The 27,815-nt window shown below is 45.9% G+C and overlaps 1 protein-coding gene across 1 annotated transcript; it reads left to right on the top strand.

Moving 5' to 3' along the window:
• The first annotated feature begins 512 nt into the window (after positions 1–512).
• On the top strand, positions 513–27,815 carry LOC105467625 (zinc finger protein 564). Its single transcript, XM_011717351.3, has 4 exons — positions 513–674; positions 24,844–24,970; positions 25,177–25,237; positions 25,627–27,815. The coding sequence occupies exons 1-4, from the start codon at positions 672–674 to the stop codon at positions 27,095–27,097; spliced, it is 1,662 nt and encodes a 553-aa protein (XP_011715653.2). The 5' UTR covers positions 513–671; the 3' UTR covers positions 27,098–27,815.

Below are 27,815 nucleotides of genomic sequence, written 5' to 3'. Positions count from 1 at the left end.
TCCTATGCATTTAATAATTTTATTTCTTTGTCGGTTTTAATTTTCTTGCCTGAAAGAAGCAAGCCCTCCTCCCTCCTGTTACACTGTGGTCCGGCCTGGCCTGGGCGGGCCTCCTACTCTGAGGCCAGCGGATGGCTCCACTGGACGCCGAGTCTGTCATTCCCTGTGCACACTTGCGACTCTGTGTCCGGGAGGAAAAAGCAGGAAGGGTACCCTGAGTGCAGAAACACGCCAGCGTCAGTTCTGCAGAGTCTGGAACACTTTCTGCTTAAACGCAAATATTCTCCCCCGCACAGAAGGTTACAGAGGGAGGAAGCCCCGCCTACGAAGGGCAGTGGCCAAGACCCTGTCAATCTGTCTTTACTCAGCCACATATCGCATTGCTTCTCCTGTCACTCAGTGCCAAGGGGGCAGGACTTGGATCATCACCCAATCAGGGGCTCTGGGGCGGGGACCTTCAAACCATCCAATCAGGAACTCTGCAAGGGGGGACGGGGGGCAACGTTCAACAACTCCGCGGGGTCTTCCTGTTTCGCGTCCGCTGCGTTTGGGTTCCGGTCTCCGCTTCTCCAGTGGCCCGGGTGGCTCCACCGCAGCGTCTGGCGTGCTGGGACCTGCACAGGCCGGAGAGAGCCGTAGGCAGGACCCCGGGACACCCTGGAAGCCAGGAAATGGTGCGTGTGCGGGGCCGGGCGTCTGGAGACTGGGGGAGGGGCTTGTGGGAACCGGCCGGAACCGGCTGTGGAAGGTCCCTGGCCTCCCTGCAGCGACTCCAGGGTCTGGGACTCGAGTTCCCGGGCGCAGCTCGGCCCTCTGTCCCCTCGGCCACAAGGTGGGGCTGGGCCATAGCCGGCACCCCAGGCGTCCTGTCCCGTCCCTGCGCGGCGACTGCGGCCCCGGCCCGGGATCCCTTCCTGGGCAGCTCCGCGCCGGCAGCCCCGCCTCTACCCCGATTTTGCTGGGACACGGGAGGGTCACAAGGAGGAATCCCGTCTCGAGTGTAGGGTTCGTGCATGGGAGGAGCTGTGGGCTGTGGGCTTCCCAGTCCATCCTCTTTTTTTTCCGGGGGACTGTCTCCCTCTGAGTCTTCCAAACGTACTGGAAAAAGAGTCTCAAACCTACGACTCCAGTTTTTTTAAGCCTAGCTTTTTCTAGGGTTGGGAGTAAATGCCTAAATTTCAGGTTCCTTCCCCGCATTTCCAAAGGTGACCCCTCCCCAAATCACAACATTATCAACTGGTTTTTGTTCTACATTTCAGACACTGTATTTTAGTTGTTTATAGTTTCTTTCACCATCCTATTTTGAAAGGATTTGTTTTCTGTTTGTGGATTATTTATTTATTTTGAGACAAGAGTTTCACTCTGTCGCCCAAACTGGAGTGCAGTGGGAAGATCTCAGCTTACTGCAACCTCCGCCTCCCGGGTTCAAGCAATTCTCCTGCCTCAGCCTCCCGAGTAGCTGGGATTACAGGCATGCGCCACCAAGACCGGCTACTTTTTGTATTTTTAGTAGAGACTGGGTTTCGCCGTGTTGGCCAGGGTGGTTTCAAACTCCAGACCTCAGGTGATCCGCTCGCCTCGGCCTCCCAAAGTGCTGGGATTACAGGCGTGAGCCACTGCGCTTGGCCTCTTGTTTGTGTACTTGTAACCTGAGAGGGAAGCAGAGAATAAGAACCTGACACTCTGCGGTAGAACATTTTTGTGCTGTCCCTCCTTTTATCTTTCCTAAGCCCCCATGCCTAATCAGAATGTCTTTGGGTGGAGTTTCCCCTTTGGAAACTTTACACGGTGATGTGGCCCTTTATCTTTTCCTGGTCCTGATTTTCAGAACTGCCTGGACCTGACCCAAGATACCCACAGCTGCCACTTCTCTTGGAGGATCTAGTGATTATCAATGCCTGGGTCACTCCTCCCAGAGGACAGCTTAAGGTGTAGGGGTGGGCCTCTCACGGGAGCAGCTGGATGCCCTGAGGTGGGAGGTGTCTCCCGGTATCCCCTTCCTCTGAAAAGTTTACCCTTTGGGACACTCAGCTTTTCTTCCTCAACCGCAGTTTCCATTCCTTAGGGACACATTGATGGTTAGCCAATCTTAGGCTGTTACTGAGAGGAAAAGACACAAATGATTCCTGACCTCTGGATTATTTTAGTCTAGTGAAGGGAGAAAAACTATCTCAAAGGAGAAGGAAAACCCACTCCATTGAAATGGTGCAAGAACCTGAAAGTTAAAATGCGCTTGGGGCAGACTGAGCAGGGCACAATTCACTGTCTTCAGGGAGGTTGGTCACTGAGCACTCAGTGAGCCAGGATGGGGCTGGGGAGATGTCCTAGGTGATAGGGTGACCTCACCTGACACTGGAATCAGATAAATGTCTGTATTCCAGGTCGGCTTTGCCTCTCCCTGGGTTTGTAAACCCTTACAAAGATTTGTTCGCTTATTTGATCCTGTTTTTCATTAAATGTAAAATGTATTTCATCAGTAGTGTTTGAAAGACAAGATAAAATGTTTACAAACAGGCAGAAAGTAGATTTGAGGAAAAACAATGATCTAGTCTTACATTCAAGTTGTTAAAAATTCTTATTTATGTGTAGTCCCAGCTACTGGGGAGGCTGAGGCAGGAGAATGGTGTGAACCCGGGAGGCGGAGCTTGCAGTGAGCCGAGATGGCGCCACTGCACTCCAGCGTGGGCGACAGAACGAGGCTCCGTCTCAAAAAAAAAAAAAAAAAATTCTTATTTATGTAGTTTCTTCCCCACAACATGTGTGGTAGGTTTCTCAGGTCTCTTTTGGGTGATTTCAGATCAATCCCAGGACTTAGCCTTGAGAATGCTACTGGGGATAAGAATCTCGGAGAAATAGGGAAATTCAGTCTTCCATTATGGCTACAGAGAAATGAATACATTTCCACAAAAAAGTGTAGTAGATAAATTGGTGAAATACAGAGATTCTCTAAAATGTCGTCTACTTTGCAAGGTATTATGTCGTAATAGATAACTGTTCTGTATCTTTTCATCTGGACTTTGGTGATTAATGCTAAGTCCTATCGGACTTTTAAATATTAGAGAAGTTGTCATGGAAGTAATAGTAATGTGACATCTCTGTTATCTGAAAGGGATAAATACTTGTGCTTTTCATGTTTAAGCTATAGAATACAAATGTCTTACAGTTTCTTTTCCTCCTACATACATAAACAGTGAGTTTGAGTGATTTTGCTGCATTTTTCAAACACAGGATATTTTCTTTTTTTTTTTGACAGAGTCTCGCTCTGTCGCCCAGGCTGGAGTGCAGTGGCGCAAACTCAGCTCACTGCAAGCTCCACCTCCTGGGTTTACACCATTCTCCTGCCTCAGCCTCCCGAGTAGCTGGGACTACAGGTGCCTGCCTCCACACCCGGCTAATTTTTGTATTTTTGTTAACACCAGGATGGTCTCCATCTCCTGACCTTGTGATCTGCCCGCCTCGGCCTCCCAAAGTGCTGGGATTACAGGCGTGAGCCACCTTGCTCGGCCCTGATATTTTCTTCTTTAAAAGTAAGTGAAGCTGGGCATGATGGTGGCATGCCTGTAATCCAAGCTTCTCGGGAGGCTGAGGCAGGAGAATTGCTTGAACGTGGGAGGTGGAAGTTGTGGTGAGCCAAGATCGCGCCTCAAAAAAAAAAAAAAAGTAAGTGAATAGTCTTGTCTGACGAAGCAGAGGTGTGAGGCCAAGTGTGCCTCAGAGTGACTCCAAACTTAGAGCCTGCAAAGGGAGGTCATTGAAGTCCCAGTTGGTTCTTCCTGGGTAGAACTTGCAGGCATCCCAGCCTGATCACTCCAACCAGGGGAGGAGTCCTTTATGCTGAGAGAAGCTACAGACCTCTGGAAAGCGGAGGATACACACATAGGTATAATTGGGAGGGTGACACCCTGTCTGAGGTTGTAATTGTTATTGTTCAGATAATAACAATAAACCATGGGCGCTCATGATTTGAGAGAGCTGTTTCTAGACATCCTCAAATTCAAGAGATCTGGAGTTAGGTAAAAAGTGACTTTATGTGAAAGGAGTATAACGAAAGGGGGAAAGCAGTAGATACAAGATCTGCAAGCATCATAGAGGTTAGGCAGAAAAAGGCTTTTCTGGTGGAAGTGGTGGCTTACATCTGTAATCCCAGCACTTTGGGAGGCCGAAACAGGAGGATTGCTTGAGGTCAGAAGTTTGAGACTAACCTGGACAACATAATAAGACCACCTCTCTACAAAACTAAAAAAAAAATATTAGCTGGGCGTGGTGGTGCACCCTTGTAGTCCCAGCTGAGGCTTAGGTGGGAGGATCCCTTGAGCCCAGGAGATCAAGGCTCCAGTGAACAATGATTCTGGCACTGTACCCTAGCCTGGACAACAGAGCAAGACCCTGTCTCTCCTTCTCCTCTTCCCCTAAAAAAGTTTTTCATTCATAAGGAGGGAACAAATAAGATTAGGAATAGGTGGGAGGAGAGGGCAGAGTGGAAAGTGCAAAATCGGATCCTAGATCAGAGAATATTTTTCCTGAGGTTAGTCTGTTCTTAGGATGATTCATAAAGGAGGGGTTGGGTGGATGCTTCCTTAGGCTGTGGAGGGTGGGTCAAAGTTCAGGGCCTGAAAGGAGAGAAACTTAACCAAAGGTTGGATTTACAGATATTTTGTTTTGACTGATCAGTGAAGACAAAACTGTCCAGCCTATTATTTATGAAGTAAACAATGGGAATTTGGAGAGTCTGTCTGGCTTTTTTTTTTTTTTTTTTTTTTTTTTTGAGACAGAGTCTTGCTCTGTCGCCCAGGCTGGAGTGCAGTGGTGTGATCTCGGCTCACTGCAAACTCCACCTCCCAGGTTCAGGCCATTCTCCTGCCTCCGCCTCGCGAATAGCCGGGACTACAGGCGCCGGCCACTACACCCAACTAATTTTTTTTGTATTTTTAGTGGAGACGGGGTTTCACCGTGTTAGCCGGGATGGTCTCGGTCTCCTGACCTCATGATCCACCCGCCTTGGCCTCCCAAAGTGCTGGGATTACAGGCGTGAACCACTGTGGCCAGCTGCCTGTCTGGCTTTCATACAGGTAAAGTAAAGGACATCTAAATTAGTAATAGGAAGGGTTTTTCCCCCCCCCAGTATCCTGCTTCTCTGGAACACCAAGGGCTGCGGTCACGGAGAGTGTTTTAATCATAGCTATTCTGTAGGATTATAGAGCTTGGGTAAAATTCAACATTGTCAGCAGTTTGGTTTTGTATCCACAGAGTTGGTTTAGTCAGAGTGTAATTTCTGCAAATATCTGTGAGCGTCAGACTTAGAGAAGGACACCTTTGATTTCTTTCTGCTGGAGAAAAGGTTTATGAATTTAAGAGTGTATTTGCTTCTGTGGTGTAATAAATATATTTGGTGTTTGTCTGCAGTTCCTGGGACAGGGATCTTAAAAACCCTTGGAATTTCCTAAGTGATAGGTAGAGTGTGTTTTGTTATTCACAGCAAGCCCCTTTCAGACCATACTTGAGTTTTTTTTTTTGAGACGGAGTCTTGCTCTGTCGCCCAGGCTGGAGTGCAGTGGCCGGATCTCAGCTCACTGCAAGCTCCACCTCCCGGGTTTACGCCATTCTCCTGCCTCAGCCTCCTGAGTAGCTGGGACTACAGGCGCCCGCCACCTCGCCCAGCTAGTTTTTTGTATTTTTTAGTAGAGATGGGGTTTCACCGTGTTAGCCAGGATGGTCTCGATCTCCTGACCTCGTGATCCACCCGTCTCAGCCTCCCAAAGTGCTGGGATTACAGGCTTGAGCCACCGCGCCCGGCCCATACTTGAGTTTTAAGCTAATGAGGCGACTGTGGAACCCCTGGATACTTTCAGAGTGGAGACTGGTCACCAGAAAGACCAAACCCATGGCTAGAGGGTTGTCACTTTTAGCTCCAGTCCCTACCTCAGGAAAGAGTGGAGACTGGAGATTGAGTTATGTAAAAATGTTTGAGCAAAGACATTCGGAGAGTACTTCCAGGTTGATGAGGACATTGATGTGCTGGAAGGGTGGTGCACTCCAAGATGAGGAGCGTAGCCTGTCCACTCCCCTTTCCCTGCCATTTTTCAGCTCTTATTTGCCTGTTCCCGAGTTACACTTAAGTTTTGTATAACTTAAGTATAACATGTTTTGTTGAGTTCTTTGAATAGTTTTAGCAAATTGTTGAACCCGAGGAGGAGATTATGGGAGCTCATGATTTGTACACAGTTGTTCAGAAGTGTGGGTGGCCCTGTGGCTTGTGACTGGCATGTGAACTGGCATGTTGGGAGACTGAGCCCTGAACTTGTAGGGTCCGTCCTAATTCTGAGTGGTGTCAGAACTGGACTATTAGACACCTAGCTAGTGTTAAAACTGGTCAGTGTTTACACTTTTGGTGTCACAGAAGACACCAGAGGTCAGAACTTTAAACTGACTCCAGGTAAACATCTGGTCACTGGTGAGAATTGAGACCATGAATCACATCATGAGGAGAGGAGAGTAGGGTGTGTGGAGCTCCCAGAATGTTTCCCTCACTCGTTTCTTTCTTTCTTTCTTTTTTTTTTTGAGATGGAATTTCGCTCTCGTTGCCCAGGCTGGAGTGCAGTGGTGCGATCTTGGCTCACCGCAACCTCTGCCTACCAGATTCAAGCGATTCTCCTACCTCAACCTCCCGAGTAGCTGGGATTACAGACATGCGCCACCACGTCTGGCTAATTTTTTGTGTTTTTAGTAGAGACGGGGGTTTTCTCCATGTTGGCCAGGCTGGTCTCGAACTTGGTGATTCGCCTGCCTTGGCCTCCCAAATTGCTGGGATTACATGCATGAGCCACCGCACCCGGCTCCCTCACTCATTTCTTAGGAGTGGGCCACATCTTCACATGAATGGTCCTCAGGCTTGTTGAACCTTCTGAATGTGGGTTTCCTTGTGAACTGTGGGTGAAACAGGCTGCTAGGTAATAGATCCCAGAGAGAAAGGATAGTTCTCCTTGTAGGCCAATAGGAAGAGGGTGGCTGTTTAGGACCTGACATACACAACTAACCAGGAAACAAGACAGAGGAATCTGGACAGATGCCTTTATTGGAGACTCTGGGAGTTCTTGTTGGTGAGTTTAGAGCAAGCAGATGGGAATTCCGTGGAGTCACATGGTGACTGAGAGGTGGTCCCTGCAGCCTTTCTGTGCATTCCTTGTGTGGGGTCAGTTGGATGATTTGTAGCAGTTTGTATCTAGCCGTCTCATGGGGTGGTGGTCACAGGGAGGTGGCTGTGTAAGGCAGGTAACTGGATTGACCACATGGAGGAAATGGGAGGAGGCGTAGAACTGGAAACTGTATTAAGGGTGACTAAGCTCTGCTTCTAGTATGAGAAAGTTAATACCATATTCACAGTGGCTTCTGAGGTAACATACAATTTTAAGAATTCACTGCAATAGACAGCTCTACACTGAATTCACAACATTGTGTGGGGATGATGGACAGAAGATGGATTATCCCTGCGCCTGGGGTTTAACCATCCATCGTTTCTATCCCTGACTGACCATATCTGCTCTGTCATAGGTTCACATACCTTACCTAGATGCCCTGGTTTCAGAATTTCCCGTATTTCTTTGGTCTATCTCTCTGCTACTGCCATAATGTCCTAATTATTTCAACCCTGATGTATGGTTGAGAAAGTGCTATACTGTCTTAGTCACCTGGGCCTGCTGTAATACATTGCCATAGGCTGGGTGGCGTAAACAACACACATTGAGTTTTTGCAGTTCTGGAGGCTGGGAAGTCCAAGTCCAAGGTGCTGGCAGATGTAGTATCTGGTAAGGCCCTGCTTTGAGGTTTTCAGATCATCATCTCTCATTGTATCCTCACAAGGCAGAGGAGAGAGGAAGCAAGCTGTCTCTCGTCATTTCTAAGGTTGCTAATCCCGTTTATGAGGGCACCACCCTCATGATCTCGAATCCCGATAACCTCCCAAAGATGCCACCTCCTAATACAGCGACATTAGGAGTTAGAATTTCAGTATATGAATTTTGGGAGGGACACACAGATTCAGGCTGTAACATTTCCTAACTGTGTACTGTACAAAGTCTTTGCTGTTTTTAGATATTTGAGTTCTATTTCAGTTTTTTTTTTTTTTTTTTTATTGTTTTGAGACAGAGTCTCACTTTGTTGTCCAGTCTGGAGGGCAGTGGTGCAATCTTGGTTCACCACAACCTCTACCTCCTGGGTTCAAGGGATTCTCTTGCCTCAGCCTCCCGAGTAGCTGGTACTACAGGTGTGCCACCATACCTGGCTAATTTTTTGTATTTTTAGTAGAGATGGGGTTTCACTGTGTTGGCCAGGCCGGGCTCGAACTCCTGACTTTGTTTTTGTTTTTGTTTTTGTTTTTTTTGAGACGGAGTCTCGCTCTGTAGCCCAGGGGAGTGCAGTGGCCGGATCTCAGCTCACTGCAAGCTCCGCCTCCCGGGTTCACGCCATTCTCCTGCCTCAGCCTCCCAAGTAGCTGGGACTACAGGCGCCCGCCACCTCACCCGGCTATTTTTTTTTGTATTTTTTAGTAGAGATGGGGTTTCACCGTGTTAGCCAGGATGGTCTCAATCTCCTGACCTCGTGATCCACCCGTCTCGGCCTCCCAAAGTGCTGGGATTACAGGCTTGAGCCACCGCGCCTGGCCAACTCCTGACCTTGTGATCCACCTGCCTTGGCCTCCCAAAGTGCTGGGATTACAGGCATGAGCCACCGCACCCAGCTATTTCAGTTTTTTAGAAGTGGCCTTCTTTTCTCCTCTCCTCTCCTCTCCCCTCTCCTCCCCTCCCCTCCCCTCTCCTCCTTTCCCCTCCCCTCCCTTTTCTTTTCTTCTTGCCTCCCTCCCTCCCTCCCTTCCTTCTTTTCTTTCTTTTTTTTTTTTTTCTAAGGTGAAGTTTCACTCAGTCACTCAGGCTGGAGTGCAGTGGTGTGATCTCAGTTCACTGCAACCTCCGCCTCCTGGGTTCAAGCAATTCTCCTGCCTCAGCCTCCCGAGTAGCTGGGATTACAGGCACACCCCACCACGCCTGACTAATTTTTTGTATTTTTAGTAGAGACGGGATTTCACCATTTAGGCCAGGCTGGTCTTGAGTTCCTGACCTTGGGTGATCCGCCCGCCTCAGCCTCCCAAAATGCTGGGATTACAGGCATGAACCACCGCGCCCGGCCCCTTCTTTTCTTCTAGAGGCAGAGTTTCCCTCTTGTTGCCCAGGCTGGAGTGTAATGGCATGATATTGGCTCACTGCAACCTCTGCCTCCAGGGTCCAAGTGATTCTCCTGCCTCAGCCTCCCAAGTAACTGGGATTACAGGATGTGCTACCATGCCCTGCTAATTTTGTATTTTTAGTAGCGACAGGGTTTCACTATGTTGGTCAGGCTGGTGTCAAACTCCTGACCTCAGGTGATCCACCCACCTTGGCCTCCCAAAGTGCTGGGATTACAGGTGGGAGCTGCTGCACCTGGCCCTTTTTTCTTTCTTTTCCTTCCTTTCTTTCCTTTTTTCTTTTATTTATTTATTTCTTCCTTTCCCTTTCTTTCCCTCCTTTCTTCCTTGAGATGGTCTCTCTCTGTCACCAGGCGTGATCTGCACTTTCGTGATCATGGCTCACTGCAGCCTATAACTCTTGGGTTCAAGCGATCCTCCTGCCTCAACCTCCTGAGTAGCTGGGACTACAGACATATGCCATCACACCCAGCTAATTTTTAATTTTTAGTAGAGTTGAGGTCTCATTATGTTGCCTAGGCTGATCTTGAACTCCTGGCTTCAAGTAATCCTACTACCTTGGCCTCCCAGAATGCTGGGATTCCATGTGTGTGCGCCTGGCCTAGAAGTAGTTCTTAAACCATTTTTTTTTTTTTTTTTTTTTTTTGAGACAGAGTCTCACTCTTAACCAGGCTGGAATGTAGTGCCTTGATCTTCGCTCACTGCAACCTCTGCCTACCTGGTTCAAGCCATTCTTGTGCCTCAGCCTCCCAAGTAGCTGGGACTACAGGTGCCCGCCACCATGCGTGGCTAATTTTTATATTTTTAGTAGAGACGGGATTTCACCGTGTTAGCCAGGCTGGTCTCAAACACCTGACCTCAGGTGATCTACCTGCCTTAGCCTCCCAAAGTGCTGGAATTACAGGCATGAGCCACCGTGCCCGGCAAGAAATAGCATTTCTTAAGTTTAATAACATACCAAGCAAACCTGGTTGTGAATTTTATGGAATTTAATAAAGCACTGTATTTGGGAGAGCTCAAGCATAAATCATGGTAATATTCAGCCTCTTTTCTAAGGATGTATGCCATTTCTCCATGTAGTGCTTCCTAATTTGATGTATCTTTTCTGTTTTTTTGAGACAGAGTCTCACCCTGTCCCCCAGGCTAGAGTCCAATGGCGTAATTTTGGCTCACTGCAACCTCCGCCTCCTGGGTTCAAGCAATTCTCCTGCCTTAGCCTCCCAAGTAGCTGGGATTACAGGTGCATTCTATCACGCTAAGCTAATTTTTTTTGTATTTTTAACGGACACGGGCTTTTGCCATGTTGGCCAGGCTGGTCTCGAACTCCTGACCTCAGGTAATCCGCCCATCTCAGCCTCCCAAAGTGCTGGGATTACAGGTGTGAACCACTGTGCCCAGCTATTTTTGTTTTTTTGAGGCAGGGTCTCACCCCCGTCACCCAGGGTGGAGTGCAGTGGTGCAATTGTGGCTCACTGCAGCCTAGACTTCCTGGGCTCATGTGATCCTCCTACCTCGAGCCTCTTCAGTAGCTGAAACTACAGGTGCACACCACCATGCCGAGCTAATTTTTGTGTTTCTTTTTTTTGTAGAGACAGGGTTTTGCCACATTGCCGAGGCTGGGGCTATGCTATTTTCCTTCCTTCCTTCCTTCCTTCCTTCCTTCCTTCCTTCCTCCCTCCCTCCCTCCCTCCCTCCCTCCCTCCCTCCCTCCCTCTCTATTGCCCAGGCTGGAGTGTGGTGGCATGATCTCTGCTCACTGCAACCTCCACTCCTGAGTTCAAGCGATTCTCCTACCTCAGCCTCTCGAGTAGCTGGGACTACAGGTGCCCGCCACCAGACCTGGCTGACATTTTAAAAAATTTTATTTATTTATTTATTTATTTATTTATTTATTTATTTATTTTGAGACAGAGTCTCACTCTGTCACCGAGGCTGGAGTGCAGTGGCGTGATCTCGGCTCACTGCAAGCTCCCCCTCCTGAGTTCACGCCAGTCTTCTGCCTCAGCCTTGGAAGTAGCTGGAACTACAGGTGCCTGCCACCACGCCTGGCTAATTTTTTTGTATTTTTAGGAGAGACGGGGTTTCACTGTGTTAGCCAGGTTGGTTGCAATCTCCTGACCTCGTGATCCACCCGCCTCGGCCTCCCAAATTGCTGGGATTACAGGAGTGAGCCACCGCACCTGGCCGATTTTTGTATTTTTAATAGAGACGGGGTTTCACCATGTTGGCCAGACTGGTCTCGAGCTCCTGATGTCAATTGATCTGCCCGCCTCGGCCTCCCAAAGTGTTGGGATTACAGGTGTGAGCCACCACACTGGCCCTATGCTATCTTTTAAATGTTTACTTCAGTGGCTTGATGCTCACAATTCGGAGTACACTGAGATTTATTTGTGTTTTGAGTTTCCATTGTGGAAACTTACTAAACATCTTGCATTTGAGGAAACTACATAAAACAGTTGCACAGTCAGCTGAAACATTGTAAAGGGGGCCCGGCCCATGCCTGTAATACCAGCACTTTGGGAGGTTAAGGCAGGCGGATCACAAGGTCAGGAGATCGAGACCATCCTGGCTAACACAGTGAAACCCCACCCGTCTCTACTAAAAATACAAAAAAATTAGCGAGGCGTGGTGGCGGCTGCCTGTAGTCAGAGCTACTCAGGAGGCAGAGGCAAGAGAATGGCATGAACCCAGGAGGTGGAGCTTGCAGTGAGCCAAGATCGGGCCACTGCACTCCAGCCTGGGTGACAGAGCAAGACTCCATTTCAAAAAAAAGAAAAAAAAATTGTAAAGGGAATGTCAATCTAATGACAGCCAGGCCACTACTTTGAAGTCTTCTCATCATGTGCCCCACTTGAAATGATTCCTAGAAGCCAAATCATCCAGTCTCTTTCCAGATGGGACCAGTGTTAAGGATTATAATTTCCTTGCTTTTCTTAACCTGTGTATTTAACCTTACTTATGTCAATATATTTTATTTTAAGCCAGTCAATTATGTATTTTATTTTCGAATGAATCTTATTCAAGTACTGTTATATTGTTATATTGTATGTACTATGGAATGTCAGGTTTGTTTCGTTTCGTTTCTTTTTTTTTTTTTTGAGACAGATTCTCGCTCTATCTTCCAGGCTGGAGTGCAGTGGCGCGATCTTGGCTCACTGCAACCTTTGCCTCCCAGGTTCAAGAGATTCTCCTGCCTCAGCCTCCCAAGTAGCTGGCACTACAGGTGTGTGCCACCTTGCCTGGCTCTTTTTTTTTTTTTTTGTATTCTTAGTAGAGATGGGGTTTCTTTCTTTTTTTTTTTTTTGAGATGGAATCTTGCACTGTCACCCAGACTGGAGTACAGTGGCGCAGTCTCAGCTCACTGCAAGCTCCGCCTTCTGGGTTCATGGCATTCTCTTGCCTCAGCCTTCCAAGTAGCTGGGACTACAGGCATGTGCCACCTTGCCCAGCTCTTTTTTTTTTTTTTTTTTGTATTTTTAGTAGAGATGGGTTTCTTTTTTTGATTGTTTTTTCTTTTTGAGACGGAGTCTCGCTCTGTCGCCCAGGCTGGAGTGCAGTGGCCGGATCTCAGCTCACTGCAAGCTCCATCTCCTGGGTTTACGCCATTCTCCTGCCTCAGCCTCCTGAGTAGCTGGGACTACAGGTGCCCGCCACCTCGCCCGGCTAGTTTTTTGTATTTTTTAGTAGAGACGGGGTTTCACCGTGTTAGCCAGGATGGTCTTGACCTCCTGACCTCGTGATCCGCCCGTCTCGGCCTCCCAAAGTGCTGGGATTACAGGCTTGAGCCACCACGCCCGGCCTGATTGTTTTTTTTGAGATGGAATCTCGCACTGTCACCCAGGCTGGAGTACAGTGGTGCGATCTCAGCTCGCTGCAAGCTCTGCCTCCCAGGTTCACGCCATTCTCCTGCCTCAGCCTCTCGATTAACTGGGACTACAGGCACCCGCCACGACGCCCGGCTATTTTAAAAAATATTTTTAGTAGAGACAGGGTTTCACAGTGTTAGCCAGGATGGTCTCGATCTCCTGACCTTGTGATCTACCCGCCTCGGTCTCCCAAAGTGCTGGGATTACAAGCGTGAGCCACTGTGCCCAGCCAGCTTTCTGTTTTACACAATCATGAATCTTCCCTGAAATGTTAATTTATTTGCTTTTTTAGTTCATAGTTTACAGAAAAATTTAGGAGCTATTAGCCCCTTCTCCTTACTTCCCCTGTTTTTTTTTTTTTGTTTGTTTTTTTGTTTTTTTTAAACAGAGTCTCGCTCTGTCACCCAGGCTGGAGTGTCGTGGTGCGATCTCAGCTCACTGCAATGTCTGCCTCCTGGATTCGAGGGATTCTCCTGCTTCAGCCTCCAGCGTAGCTGGGATTACAGGCGCCACCGCATCCAGCTAATTTTTTTGTATTTTTTTAGCAGAGACGGGGTTTTGCCACATTGACCAGGCTGGTCTTGAACTCCTGACCTCAGGTGATCCAACTGCCTCAACCTCCCAAAGTGCTGGGATTACAGGCGTGAGCCACCACGTCTGGCCTACCTCCCCTATTTTTTAACATACTGCCTTAGTGTGGTGTATTAGTTGTGATTATGAACCAGCATTACATCTCATGATGATAAAAATTGATGAACCAACAACATTATTATTAACTAAAGTTAATACTTTTTTATTTTATTTAGAGACAAGGTCTTGCTCTGTTGCCCAGGCTGGAGTGTAGTGGCACAATCATAGCTCACTGTAGCCTTGATCTCTTGTACTCAAGCATTCTTCTGTGTCAGCCTCCCAAGTAGCTGGGATTACAGGCTTGTGCCACCATACCTGACTAGTTAATTTTTTTTTTTTGAGACAGTGTCTTGCTCTGTTGCCCAGTGCAGTGGTGCAGTCTCGGCTCACTGCAACCTCCACCTCCTGGGTTTAAGCAATTCTGTGCCTCAGCCTCCCAAGTAGCTGGGATTGCAGGCATCTACCACCATGCCTGGCCAATTTTTTTGTGTTTTTAGTAGAGATGGGGTTTCACCATCTTGGCCAGGCTGGTGTTTAACTCCTGACCTCGTGATCCACCCACGTTGGCCTCCTGAGGTGCTGGAATTACAGGCGTCAGCCACTGTGCCTGGCCAAATTTTTTTTTTTTAATAGAGACAGGATTTCACTGTGTTGCCCAGGCTGGCCATGAATCCCTGGGCATTAAGCAGTCCTCCTGTCTTTGCCTTGTAAAGTGTTAGGATTACAGGTGTGAGCCACTGCACCCAGCTAATACTATTTTATATTTTACTTTATGTATTAACAGTGTAAATGTATAGTCATATGTTAAGTGTGTATTATACAATAATTTTATATTTTAACTTAGGATTTTTTTTATTCTATTTTTTTTTTTTTTTTGAGATGGAGTCTTGCCTCGCTCTGTCGCCCAGGCTGGAGTGCAGTGGCGTGATCTCAGCTCACTACAAGCTCCACTTCCTGGGTTCACGCCATTCTCCTGCCTCAGCCTCCTGAGTAGCTGGGACTACAGGTGCCCGCCACCTCGCCCGGCTAATTTTTTTGTATTTTTAGTAGAGACGGGGTTTCACTGTGTTAGCCAGAATGGTCTCAATCACCTGTCCTTGTGATCCACCCGCTTCGGCCTCCCAAAGTGCTGGGATTACAGGCGTGAGCCACCACCCCCCGGCCTTTTTATTCTATTTTAAAAAATCTGTTGAGACTTAGTTAACTTTCAGCACTACTATTCAACATAGTACTGGGTGTTCTAGTTAGAGTAATTAGACAAGAAAAAGAAAAGATATCAAAATTAGACAGGAAGAAGGAAGTTTTTTCCTCTTCGTAGATTATACAATCTTACATGTAGAACATGGAAGAAATTTCCCCCACCCCGCACACACACTTAGAAGTAGTAAATGGGCCGGGTGTGGAGGTTCACGCCTGTAATCCCAGCACTGTGGGAGGCTGAGGTGGGCGGATCACGAGGTCAGGAGTTCGAGACCAGCTGGCCAACACGGTGAAACCCCATCTCTACTAAAAAAAAAAATACAAAAATTAGCTGGGCTCTGATGGTACATGCCTATAATCAGGAGGCTAAGGCAAGAGAATTGCCTGACTCCAGGAGGTGGAGGTTGCAGTGAGCTGAGACCACACCACTGTACTCCAGCCTGGGCGACAGAGCAAGACTCAGTCTCAAAAAAAAAAAAAGGAAGTAATAAATGAATTAAGCTGATTGGTAGGATATAAATGGAATCCGTAAAAATCTGTTATTTCTATACATTGTCACTGAACAACCCAAAATGGAAATTAAGAAAACATTTTCTTTTTTTTTTTTAAGACGGAGTTTCACTATTATTGCCCAGGCTGGAGTGCAGTGGTGAAATCTCGGCTCACCGCAACCTCCGTCTCCCAGGTTCAAGTGATTCTGCTGCCTCAGTCTCCTGAGTAACTGGGATTACAGGCATGCACCACCATGCCTGGCTAATTTTGTATTTTTAGTAGAGATGGGGTTTCTCCTTGGTCAGGCTGCTCTCCTTGAAGGTCTTGAACTCCCACCTCAGGTGATCTGCCTGCCTCAGCCTCCCAAAGTGCTGGGATTACAGGCGTGAACCACCGCACCTGGCCTAGAAAACATTTCTTCCGTATACTTTAAATCATCTTTGGCTCACTTATAATTCCTAATACACCATAAATTTTAGGTAAATAGTTGTTATATTGTGTTGTTTAGGGAATAATGACAAGAAGAAAAAATCCATACATGTTCAGTATGTACCTAACCATCATAGACCTAACTACGTAGTACTTGTTTAGAGGGTGGTTGAATCTGAGGATGCAGAAACTCCAAGTATGGAGGGCTGACTGTAATACATCCTTGGATGATAGATAAACAAAACATGTGATATCCATACAGTGGAATATAATTCTACCATAAATACAAAGTGGGGATGCATGCTACAGCACGGATGTGACTCGAGAAACCTATAATGAAACTAGTCACAAATACTACATGACATGATTCTGATTGTATGAAAGTCCATAATAGGAAAATCTACAGAGACCGAAAGATTGCTGGTTATCAAGGGCTGGGGATTGGCGGAGGAAGATGGGAAGGTAGGAGATTGACAGGTAAAAGGTACATGGGCTTATGTTTGAGGTGATGAAAATTGTGATCATGATTGCATGTATCTCTGAATATACTAAAAACCATCTATTAAAAGTATTAGGAGTTTCCAGGTTCATTCCAGATCTATATAATCTGTTACTGTTTTTCTTTTTTTTTTTTTTTTTTTGAGGCGGAGTCTTCACTTTGTCGCCCAGGCTGGAGTGCAGTGGCACCATCTCGGCTCACTGCAAGCTCCGCCTCCCGGGTTCGCGCCATTCTCCTGCCTCAGCCTCCCGAGTAGCTGGGACTACAGGCGCCCGCCACCTCGTCCGGCTAATTTTTTTTTTTTTTTTTTTTGTATTTTAGTAGAGACGGGGTTTCACCGTGTTAGCCAGGATGGTCTCGATCTCCTGACCTCGTGATCCGCCCATCTCGGCCTCCCAAAGTGCAGGGATTACAGGCGTGAGCCACCGCGCCCGGCCGTTACTGTTTTTCTTGTATTTACCAATGAGAATAAGACTTCAGGGCTGGATGCGATGGCTCACGCCTGTAATCCACCACTGTGGGAGGCCAAGGCAGGAGGATCGCTTGAGCCCAGGTGGTCGAGACCAGCCTGGGCAACATGGCAAGACCCCGTCTCTACAAAACAAACAAGTAAATAAATAAGTGGGCCTTGTGGCTTGTGCCGGTAGTCCCAGCTACTCCAGAGGCTGAGGTGGGAGGATCCACTTGAACCTAGGTGCTCCAGGCTGCAGTGAGCTATTGCACCACTGTACAATCCTAGCTTAGTCAGTGTTGCCTGGGCGACAGAGCTAGACCCTGTCTCTTAAAAAAAAAAAAAAAAAGGCAGTTGCCTTAAAGATACCATGCTCTCACACATTTCAAAGTTCTCCAGGGACACGTGCAAAGACTGATTGGAAAGAAATACCCTTCTGGTATAAAGTGTACACTTGACAGTTTTAATTTTAGATGACTTCCTGCCAGCAAATTCTGGTTTACTGTAGTCCTCTTGGTCCAGCCACCCCCAAATAACCACTTTTGATCATTTTTTGTGCATCCTGTGACTGTTTACATAAAAACAAGTGACTGGGAATGTATATTTTTCTTTCCTGCCTTTGTTATAGTAATGAGTAGTCAGACTCCAGTGTTTAATGGTTGTCTGCTGAGAGCTAAAACCTCCCCCTCCCCTTCTACCCTTGTGCCCACACCTGGACCAGCTTTCAAGGAAGCCTGGGGTTCTGTCTTCTGGTGTCTGTCCATGGAACTGTCATCCAGCCCCAACCCCAACACAGTAAATACCCAGGCCAGGCAGCTTCCCCTGTTCTCAAACCATTTCACACCTGCCTGATGGGCCTGCCCTACTCTCCCCAGACACCTCAATCACATGAGAGTAATAAGCCTTTTTATGCCCTCTCAGCCTGTGTGAGACACTCCGTCATCAGTGTCAACGTCAGAACCACATCTCTGCAGTCGGTGCTGTGAAGATGTCTGGACATTGACCACCACACGGAGGGGTCTGTCTCCACTGGCTCCTCTGCTCTGCTGCCTGACATTGGGCACGCACTTTGAGCTGCTGCTTCTTAGGGAACTCCTGCTTCGAACTGTCCTGCTCTGTTTTTATTGTATTGTTGAGATCCAGCAAGTCTGGGTCTGTAATCAGCCCGAGTTGGCAGTTTGATAATTCCTTGACATTTAGGAAGGGAATATAGGATTGGGGCCTTCCTTAAGGTGGTCGTAGATTGTGTGTCTTGGTCTGGACCCGTGTCTTTTAGGACGAAGATGTGAGTGCTGCTGTATTCTGGTGCCCTCTACAGGGTGCTGACTCTTATCTGAAAGAACAGTTATCATTTTAATTAAAAAATTTTTTTGGTAACCAGGCCTCACTCTGTTGCTCAGACTGGAGTGCGGTGGCACCATCATAGCCCACTGTAACCTGAAACTTGCGGGCTCATGCAGTCCTCCTGCCTTGGCCTCCCAAAGTGCAGGGATTATAGGTGTGAACCACTACACACGGCAGAAGAGTCATTTGAAAAGAAGAGAAAGAAGACAAGGGGAAAGGCAGCCATTACGTAGTAGGCTGAGTCCATACTATAGTATCAGAGGCCGTTGGGCACGATGGCTCATGCCTGTAATCCTTGCACTGAGGCGGGCGGATCATGAGGTCAGGAGATTGAGATCATCCTGGCTAACACGGTGAAACCTCATCTCTACTAAAAATACAAAAATTAGCTGGGTGTGGTAGCGGGCACCTGTAGTCCTAGCTACTTGGGAGGCTGAGGCAGGAGGATGGCGTGAACCCGGGAGGCAGAGCTTGCAGTGAGCTGAGATTGCGCCACTGCACTCTAGCCTGGGTGACAGAGCAAGACTCCATCTCAAAACAAAATAATAATATCAGAGGGCTGCCAGCACCCTTAAGTGCTGCTGCTGCCACTGCCTGTGCCTCTGTCACCACAAGGATCCTTACTCTTGGTGTTATAGGGGACAACATCCAGATATACCCCTGTGGCACAGGAAAGGGAGTAGTTCAAACCCAAGTTAATCCTGGAGTCCTTTAAACTTTGTAAAACCATCGCTGCCTTGGAGGAGGTCCATGACCCTGAGGATACAGATGTAAGGCTCGGTGCGGGGGGAAAACATGCAAATACTAGGGTAGACAGGACAGCTCCTTTCGCCATCCCTGATGTATATCTAAAGATAAACAAAACCAACGACCAAAGAGGGAAGCAAAGGGAAAAATGAATACTGAAACAAAGGTTCACAATTTTACCCAATTGGAAATCCAAATACACTAAAAATATTTACACAGCTAAAAAGATAAAAGGGGACTCCCTCCCTCAGCAGGGTAGGTTCTTTTTTTTTTTTTTTTTTTTTTTTTTTTTTTTTTTTTGAGAAAACTCTGTACCCAGGTTGGAGTGCAGTGGCGCGATCTCGGCTCTCTCCACAACCTCCCATCTCCCGGGTTCAAGCAGTCCTCCTGCCTCAGCCCCCCGAGTAGCTGGGATTGCAGCCACCTGCCACCATGCCTAGCTAATTTTTGCATTTTTAGTAGAGACGGGGTGTCACCATGTTGGCCAGGCTGGTCTCGAACTCCTGACCTCAAGTGATCCACCTGCCTTGGCTTCCCAAAGTGCTGGGATTACAGGGGTGAACCATCACACCTGGCCCACAAGGTAGGTTCTGAATTAATACCTGCTGTAATGTGCTCATTAATCTTTCAAGCTGTTAATCAACGTAAAGTGCAAATTACACTTATACCTGGTGATCCCACTAAATTTAAGCAAGGTAAACCCTGTAATCTGAGTAATGAATATAAAATAGAGGATAAACAGATATGCCTTGTCTTAACCATCGGAGTTATTGCCTTGTTTCAATTAACCATGGTCAAAGTACCCATTGTCCTAAGATACTCTGTACTAAGCAGGGTTACTCTAAAATGATAAAAAATAAATCAAGTCTTTGACTGTTACAAAGTGGCTTGCCAAGATAGAATTTCGTGGACCTTTATCCCCAGTTAAACAAGTTACTCTGGCCCAGTATAAATTAGATGATTGAAAATAATTATTAGAGTAATTGAGTGAACAGCAGTAGGGAGTTTGCATGGATGACATTACCACACGCGTACCCGAGGGAGCCAGTGGAGAGTTGCTGCTTTTCATCACTTAACTGGGAAGTCTGTGATATACAGATCCAAGGGTTAGCCTGCTTGACCAAACATGAGGCAGTCATCTTAACACTGGCCAAAAATGGGTTCCATCTGCTCTAAGGTTTACACACTGTAGCGATTGTGTAAGACTTTCCTGTTTATGGTAAGATACCTTTGAGTGTCTCTAATGTCAGATACCTAAAATAGAAATCAAGGTATACATGTCTTTTTTTTTTTTTGAGACACAGTTTTGCTCTTGTTGCCCAGGCTGGAGTGCGATGGCGCGATCTCAGCTCACCACAACCTCTGCCTCCTGGGTTCAAGCTATTCTCCTGCCTCAGCCTCCCAAATAGCTGGGATTATAGGCATGTGCTACCATGCCCAGCTAATTTTATATTTTTAGTAGAGACAGGGTTTCATCATGTTGGTCAGGCTGGTCTCGAACTCCTGACCTCAGGTGATCCACCCGCCTCAGCCTCCCAAAGTGTTGGGATTACAGGCGTGAGCCACCGCGCCCGGCCAATAAATGTCTTATATGAAGTCCACAATACAAGGATACTCATCTATGTCCGAGTTCCAGACAGCACTGATGGTAACCAAGGCCCTGGTTTAACTTCTCAGAATATACAGTGCTGGGCTCCTAAACAAGGCATTGGATGGAACTTTCTGTTCTCTTCCCAATCTCCTGCTGAAGACCTCATTCATCACCATAACGGCTTACTGAAATAAGTTCAAGTCAGTTGCATGAGTTATGATATGGGCCAGGCGTTGTGCAAACACACACTACGGGTTGTCAGGTCTTCTTGGCATGTTGAGTCCTTTATCATTATGTGATGCTCACTTATATCTCTTTATTTTTGTTTATTTTAAAATTTTAATTTTTTTTAGAGACAGAGTCTCACTCTGTCACCCAGGCTGGAGTGCAGTGGTGTGATCATACAGCTCTTTGCAGCCTTGAACTCCTGGGCTCCAGCAATCCTTCTCCCTCAGCTTCCCAAGTAGCTGACTATACATGTGATACCACAACTGGTTAATTAAAAAAATTTTTTTAAAAAATGTTTTTGTGTAGATGAAGGTCTCACTGTTTCCCAAGCTGGAGTGCAGTGTCTATTCACAATAAATTATAGCGCATTATATCCTTGAACTGCTGGGCTCAGGCAATCCTCCATCTCAGCCTTCTAAGTAGCTGGGACCATAGGCATGCCCCACTGCATCTGGCTTATCTCTGTGTTTTTTCCTTTCTCTGAAGTGTACTTTGTGATATTAAGATAGCTATGCCATGTTTCTTTTAATTAATGTTTGCATTTTGTATGTTTCTCTATCCCTTTACTTTTAATATGTGTGTCTTTGAATTTAAAGTGGTTTCCTTTTAGCCAACATACTATGTTTTTAAAATCCACTATAACAGTATCTGTCTTCTAATTATATTTGGACCGTTGACATTCGGAGTGATTATCAGTAGTTGTATTAATATCTACCGCATTTTTTACTTTTTTCTATCAGTTGCCCTTGCTTTTTTTTTTTTTTTTTTGTCTTGTCTCTGACCTTCCTTCTTGGGCTTTAATTGAGCATTTTACCTGGAGGTGACATATTCTGTAATCATATGATTTGTTAGTGAGCCTTTGGTCCTGGCTGGGGTTGTGGCCTTCTGTGGTATTGTAAGATATGCGGTCTTTTCTCCCCAGTGCCTACCATGGCTCTCCTATGTTCTTTTCTTTCTTTTTTTTTTTTTTTGAGACAGAGTCTTGCTCTGTCACCCAGGCTGGAGTGCAGTAGCACGATCTTGGCTCCCTGCACCTTCCACTTCCTGAGTTCAAGTGATTCTCCTGCCTCAGCCTCCCAGGTAGCTGGGGTAACAGATACGCATTACCGTGCCTGGCTAATTTTTGTATTTTTAGTAGAGACGAGGTTTTACCATGTTTCCCAGGCCAGACTCAAACTCCTGACTCAAATGATCTAACTCAAATGAACTCAAGTGATCTTCCCGCCTCAGCCTCCCAAAGTGTTGGGATTACAGGCATGAGCCACTGTGCCAGGCCAGTATTCAGAATTCTTGTTAAAGGTTAGGGAACCTGGCCGGGCACGGTGGCTCAAGCCTGTAATCCCAGCACTTTGGGAGGCCAAGACGGGCGGATCACGAGGTCAGGAGATTGAGACCATCCTGGCTAACACGGTGAAACCCCGTCTCTACTAAAAAATACAAAAAACTAGCTGGGCGAGGTGGCGGGCGCCTCTAGTCCCAGCTACACGGGAGGCTGAGGCAGGAGAATGGGGTAAACCTGGGAGGCGGAGCTTGCAGTGAGCTGAGATCCGGCCACTGCACTCCAGCCCGGGCAACAGAGCAAGACTCCGCCTCAAAAAAAAAAAAAAAAGGTTAGGGAAGCTTTCATGTTGTTGTTCAGAAGACTTTGACCATTGTCAGATATTCATTATTCCTGCTACATTTAGAGAAGGACTTTTTGTTGACTTTTCAACAGTCTTTAGGGGATTTATAGAATTTAAAAAATATTTTGTAAGAGGTTATCTTGAGAACGTTTCATTCTTCTGAGAACCCATCTTTCCAGTCAGGTATGGTGGATCAAACCTGTAATCCTAGAACTTTGGGAGGCTGAGGCAGGAATCTGAGATCAGTTTGAGCAACAAAGTAAGACCCCATCTTTACAAAAAATTTAAAAATTAGCTAGGCGTGGTGTCTTGTGACTATAGTTCTAGCTACTTGGGAGGCTCGGGAGAGAGGATCACATGAGCCCAGGAGATGAAGGTTTCAGTGAGCTATGATCATGCCACTGCACTCCAGTGTGGATGACAGAGCAAGTTCCCATTTCTAAGAAAACCAAAAGAACCCATCTTTCTCCTTATTTGATTTTGCCTTGACATTACACAATGTAATATCACACAGTGACTGGTCAGGAATCATTTCCTCTTGAAATTTGAGAAAGAGGATTTTATGTTCTTTTGGAGGAAAGCACTGCTGATCCCTTCATGTGTTTTATAATCATGGTCAAATTCACCATCAAACCATCTGGACTTGAATGAAATCCCTCAGAAATTGCAACTCTTAACCTGTTCCTCAAGGTTAGCAAGGCATAGGGTACCTTGTTATATATCTGCCAGAAAAAACTCCTCTGCCATTTTGTCTTCTTAGTATGTGTGCATATATAAGGTAAAAATAGGTGGGAAACTGCCCTTGACGTTCATGACTATGGGGATTTTGCTGGGTGAGGGGGTGCTGCCTAAGTTGCCATACCTTCTTCCTCATACCTGAGTCGTATCTTCCCAATAGCTTCCTAGCCTAGTGAAATGGGATAGAGTCAAAGGAATCAGTAAGTCTATAACAAATATTATACATGCAGGTTAAAATGAATACTTTTACAGAGGAATATTTTCATTCAGCCAACTTGATCTGTTATGTCTAATGGCTTGGAATCCTTCAGGAAAGTATGATCAGCTGGATTTTGTCAGAAGGTGGATTTCTATGGGCCTTCTGGCCTCTCTTGTTTGATGAAGAGAACAGAAGAAAATTGTTCCACTTCTTCAGTGTGTATGTATTTATTCATGGGAACCTTTTTCAGATTTTATCCTGTGTTTCTTTTTCTTTTTCTTTTTTTTTTTTTAGACAGAGTTTTGCTCTTGTCACCCAGACTGGAGTGCAGTTGTGGCTCACTGCAACCTCCACCTCCTGGGCTCAAGCGATTCTCCTTCCTCAGCCTCCCAAGTTGCTGGTATTACAGGCGCCCACCACCATGCCTGGGGGACTTTTTGTATTTTTAGTAGAGACAGGGTTTTACCATGTTGGGTTGCTGGTTTCAAACTCCTGATCTCAGGCAATCCACCTGCCTCTGCCTCCTAAAGTGCTGGGATTACAGGTGTGAGCCACTGCACCTGGCCTACCCTGTGTTTCATGGAATGCTGATTGGTGTGAGACATGAAAGGAAATGGAAGTTTTTCCCAGAAGGAATGATGATCTTAAAATTTTTTTTGAGACAGAGTCTCTCTCTGTCCTCCAGGCTGGAGTGCAATGGCACAATCTCGGCTCACTGCAACCTCTGTCTCCCGGGTTCATGCTATTCTCCTGCCTCAGCCCCCGAGTAGCTGGGATTACAGGCGTGCGCCACCACGCCTGGCTAATTTTTTTGTATTTTTAGTAGAGATGGGATTTCACCATGTTGGTCAGGCTGGCCTCAAACTCCTGACCTCGTGATCTGCTTGCTTGGGCCTCCCAAAGTGCTGGGAATACAGGCGTGAGCCACCGGGCCCAGCCAAAATTTATTTTCTTTGTATAGCATTTTATTTGTTTCTCCAAGGTGAACTGGATCCTACCATTAGAGACCAATAAAACTTGTAGTGACTACAGTAAAAATGTAGAGCTCAGTTGCGTATTTTCATGGGGCAATTAAATTTATGAGAAAGTGAATGTAGACAGAATTCTGACAACCATATTTATTTATCATAAAATAAATGTTTGGAGACTGCCACATCATTTGTCAACTTGTTTTTTTTGTTTTTGTTTTTGTTTTTTGTTTTTTGTGTGAGATGGGGTCTCTCTCTGTCACCCAGGCTGAAGTGCAGTGACGTGATCTCGGTTCACTGCAACCTCCGCCTCCCTTGTTTAAGCAATTCCCCTGCCTCAGCCTCCTGAGTAGCTGGGATTACAGGTATACGCCACCATGCCCAGCTAATTAAGTGTATTTTTAGTAGAGATGGGGTTTCACCATGTTGACCAGGCTGGCCTCAAGCTCCTGACCTCAGGTGATCTGCCTTGGCCTCCCAAAGTGCTGGGATTGCAGGCATGAGCCACTGCACCTAGCCGTTTGTGAACTTTTATGAATTGGGTTTACATCCCTGTACTGTCATCTCATTCTTTCTCCTGCGTTGCATATTTGGGATGATTTAGGACTCAGTGGCCTCAGAGGATGTGGCTGTGAACTTCACACTTGAGGAGTGGGCTTTGCTGGATCCTTCCCAGAAGAAACTCTACAGAGATGTGATGCGGGAAACCTTTAGAAACCTGGCCTGTGTAGGTAAGGATGTCATCATTCCTTCTCTTAGTCAATTAGAGAAGAAGTATTTCTTGCTCTTCAACGCTGTTTCATGATGTCAGATGTGGAAAAGGAAATACTTGGGTGAATAAATCAGGGTTGTTTGCACCTGATCATGAACTTAGAATCTAGTCATTTTTCTGTAATGTCTATCCGTTCATAAGGATTTTTTTCTGACTATATTTTAGGAAAAAAATGGGAAGACCAGAGCATTGAAGATTGGTACAAAAATCAGGGGAGAATTTTAAGGTAATTTGCACTGACAAGAGAAAGCAATGTCCCCTTCTTAGTATGTCATGAAATTTTAAAAATAAGGAAACAAACCAGTAAGCCCAGCTTCAAATTTATTTATTCCTACAACTTTTTCACCAGAAAAAGAAAAAGTGTGACATAGATGTTTAGTGTTGCAAAATCATTCACTTGGAAATAGTATTAAGAAACTGTATATATGAATATCACTTTTTTGATAATAGCCACTGTCGAGCCCTCTTGCAGAGCATTCCATCTCTTCACTTTCAACAATTCATACAGGCCTGAAAACCTAACCCTTTCCCCGATTATGGTAAAAATGTAAGTCGAAAAACTATTAATAAATATAAAGTCACAAGCCATTAAATCATGCTTTCTGTTTTTTCCAGCAATCATACGGAAGAGGGACTCAGTGAAAGTAAAGAATATGATCAATGTGGAGAAGCCTTCAGTCAGATTCTCAATCTTAATCTGAACAAGAAAATTCCTACTATAGTAAGACCATGTGAATGTAGTTTGTGTGGGAAAGTCTTCATGCATCATTCATCCCTTAGTAGACACATCAGATCTCACCTTGGACACAAACCTTATGACTATCAGGAATATGGAGAGAAACCATACAAATGTAAGCAGTGTGGGAAAGCCTTCAGTTCTTGTCAATCCTTTCGAAGACATGAAAGAACTCACACTGGTGAGAAACCCTATGCATGTCCGGAATGCGGGAAAGCCTTCATTTCTCTCCCAAGTGTTCGAAGGCACATGATTAAGCACACTGGAGATGGACCATATAAATGTCAGGAATGTGGGAAAGCCTTTGACCGCCCCAGTTTATTTCAAATACATGAAAGAACGCACACTGGAGAGAAACCCTATGAATGTCAGGAATGTGCAAAAGCTTTCATTTCTCTCCCAAGTTTTCAAAGACATATGATTAGGCACACTGGAGATGGACCTTATAAATGTCAGGAATGTGGAAAAGCCTTTGACCGCCCCAGTTTATTTCGAATACATGAAAGAACTCATACTGGAGAGAAACCCCATGAATGTAAACAGTGTGGGAAGGCCTTCATTTCTTTCACAAATTTTCAAAGTCATATGATTAGGCACACTGGGGATGGACCTTATAAATGTAAAGTATGTGGGAGAGCCTTTATTTTTCCCAGTTATGTTCGAAAGCATGAAAGAACTCATACTGGGGAGAAACCCTATGAATGTAATAAATGTGGTAAAACCTTCAGTTCTTCCAGTAATGTTCGAACACATGAAAGGACTCACACTGGAGAGAAGCCCTATGAATGTAAGGAATGCGGGAAAGCCTTCATTTCTCTCCCAAGCGTTCGAAGACACATGATAAAGCACACTGGAGATGGACCTTATAAATGTCAGGTATGCGGTAGAGCCTTTGACTGTCCCAGTTCATTTCAAATACATGAAAGAACTCACACTGGAGAGAAACCCTATGAATGTCAGGTATGTGGGAAAGCCTTCATTTCTCTTAAAAGGATTAGAAAACATATGATACTGCACACTGGAGATGGACCTTATAAATGTCAGGTATGTGGTAAAGCCTTTGACTGTCCTAGTTCTGTCCGAACACATGAAAGAACTCATACTGGAGAAAAACCCTATGAATGTAAAGAATGTGGGAAAGCCTTCAATTATGCCAGTTCCATTAGAATACATGAAAGAACTCATACTGGAGAAAAACCCTATGAATGTAAGCAGTGTGGGAAAACGTTCAGTTATTCCAGTTCCTTTCAAAGACATGAAAGAGCTCATAATGGAGATAAACCTTATGTAAGGAATGTGGGAAAGCTTTCATTTATCACAGAACCTTCGAATACCTGTGAAAATGCATAGTGGAGGACAGTTCTACAAGTATCTACATATCCAAAGAATATGGAAAGTCTTCAATTTGCTTTCTGGGTTTCGGACTTGTTTGGGAGCTCACCCCTTTCTCCTGTTTCTCACTTTTGGAATAGGAATGTCTATCCTATGCCTGTCTCGTATTTTGGAAATACACAACTAGTTTGGTTTTCACAGGTTCGGAGCTGAAGAAGGATTTTGCCTCAGCATGAACTGAATCTCATCCATATCTGAGTTTTGTGATATTGAGATGACACTTTGGAGTTTGAGTTTAAACATTAGGCTTCATGCTGGAATTAACTGAGACACTTGAGGCCTTTAGGATGAGATGAATATATTTTACATGTGATGACATGGATTTTGGGGGCCGGAGGTGTAATGTTTTGGCTGAGAGTGTATGCCCCCTCAGATTAATATGTTGAAACCTTACCCCCACCCCCATCCCCGTATTGTGATGGTATTTGGAGGCCCTGTCTCTGGTGGTTTTTAGGACTGGAGGACATCATGAAGATGGAGGCCTCGTAATTGGGATTAGTTTCCTGATACGAGTCCCTAGAGAGCTAGCTTTGCCCTTCACCATGAGAGGGTGCAATGAGAAGATAGCTATCTTTGAACCAGGAAGCAGGCCCTTACCAGACACGGGCTCTGCCAGTGCCTTGATATTGGACTTCCCAGCCTCCCAAACCGTGAGAAATAAATGTTTGTTGATGAA

Source organism: Macaca nemestrina, chromosome 20 (assembly GCF_043159975.1).
Source record: "Macaca nemestrina isolate mMacNem1 chromosome 20, mMacNem.hap1, whole genome shotgun sequence".
Taxonomy (NCBI): Eukaryota; Metazoa; Chordata; class Mammalia; order Primates; family Cercopithecidae; genus Macaca; species Macaca nemestrina.
This window is presented reverse-complemented; position numbering and strand designations above follow the sequence as displayed.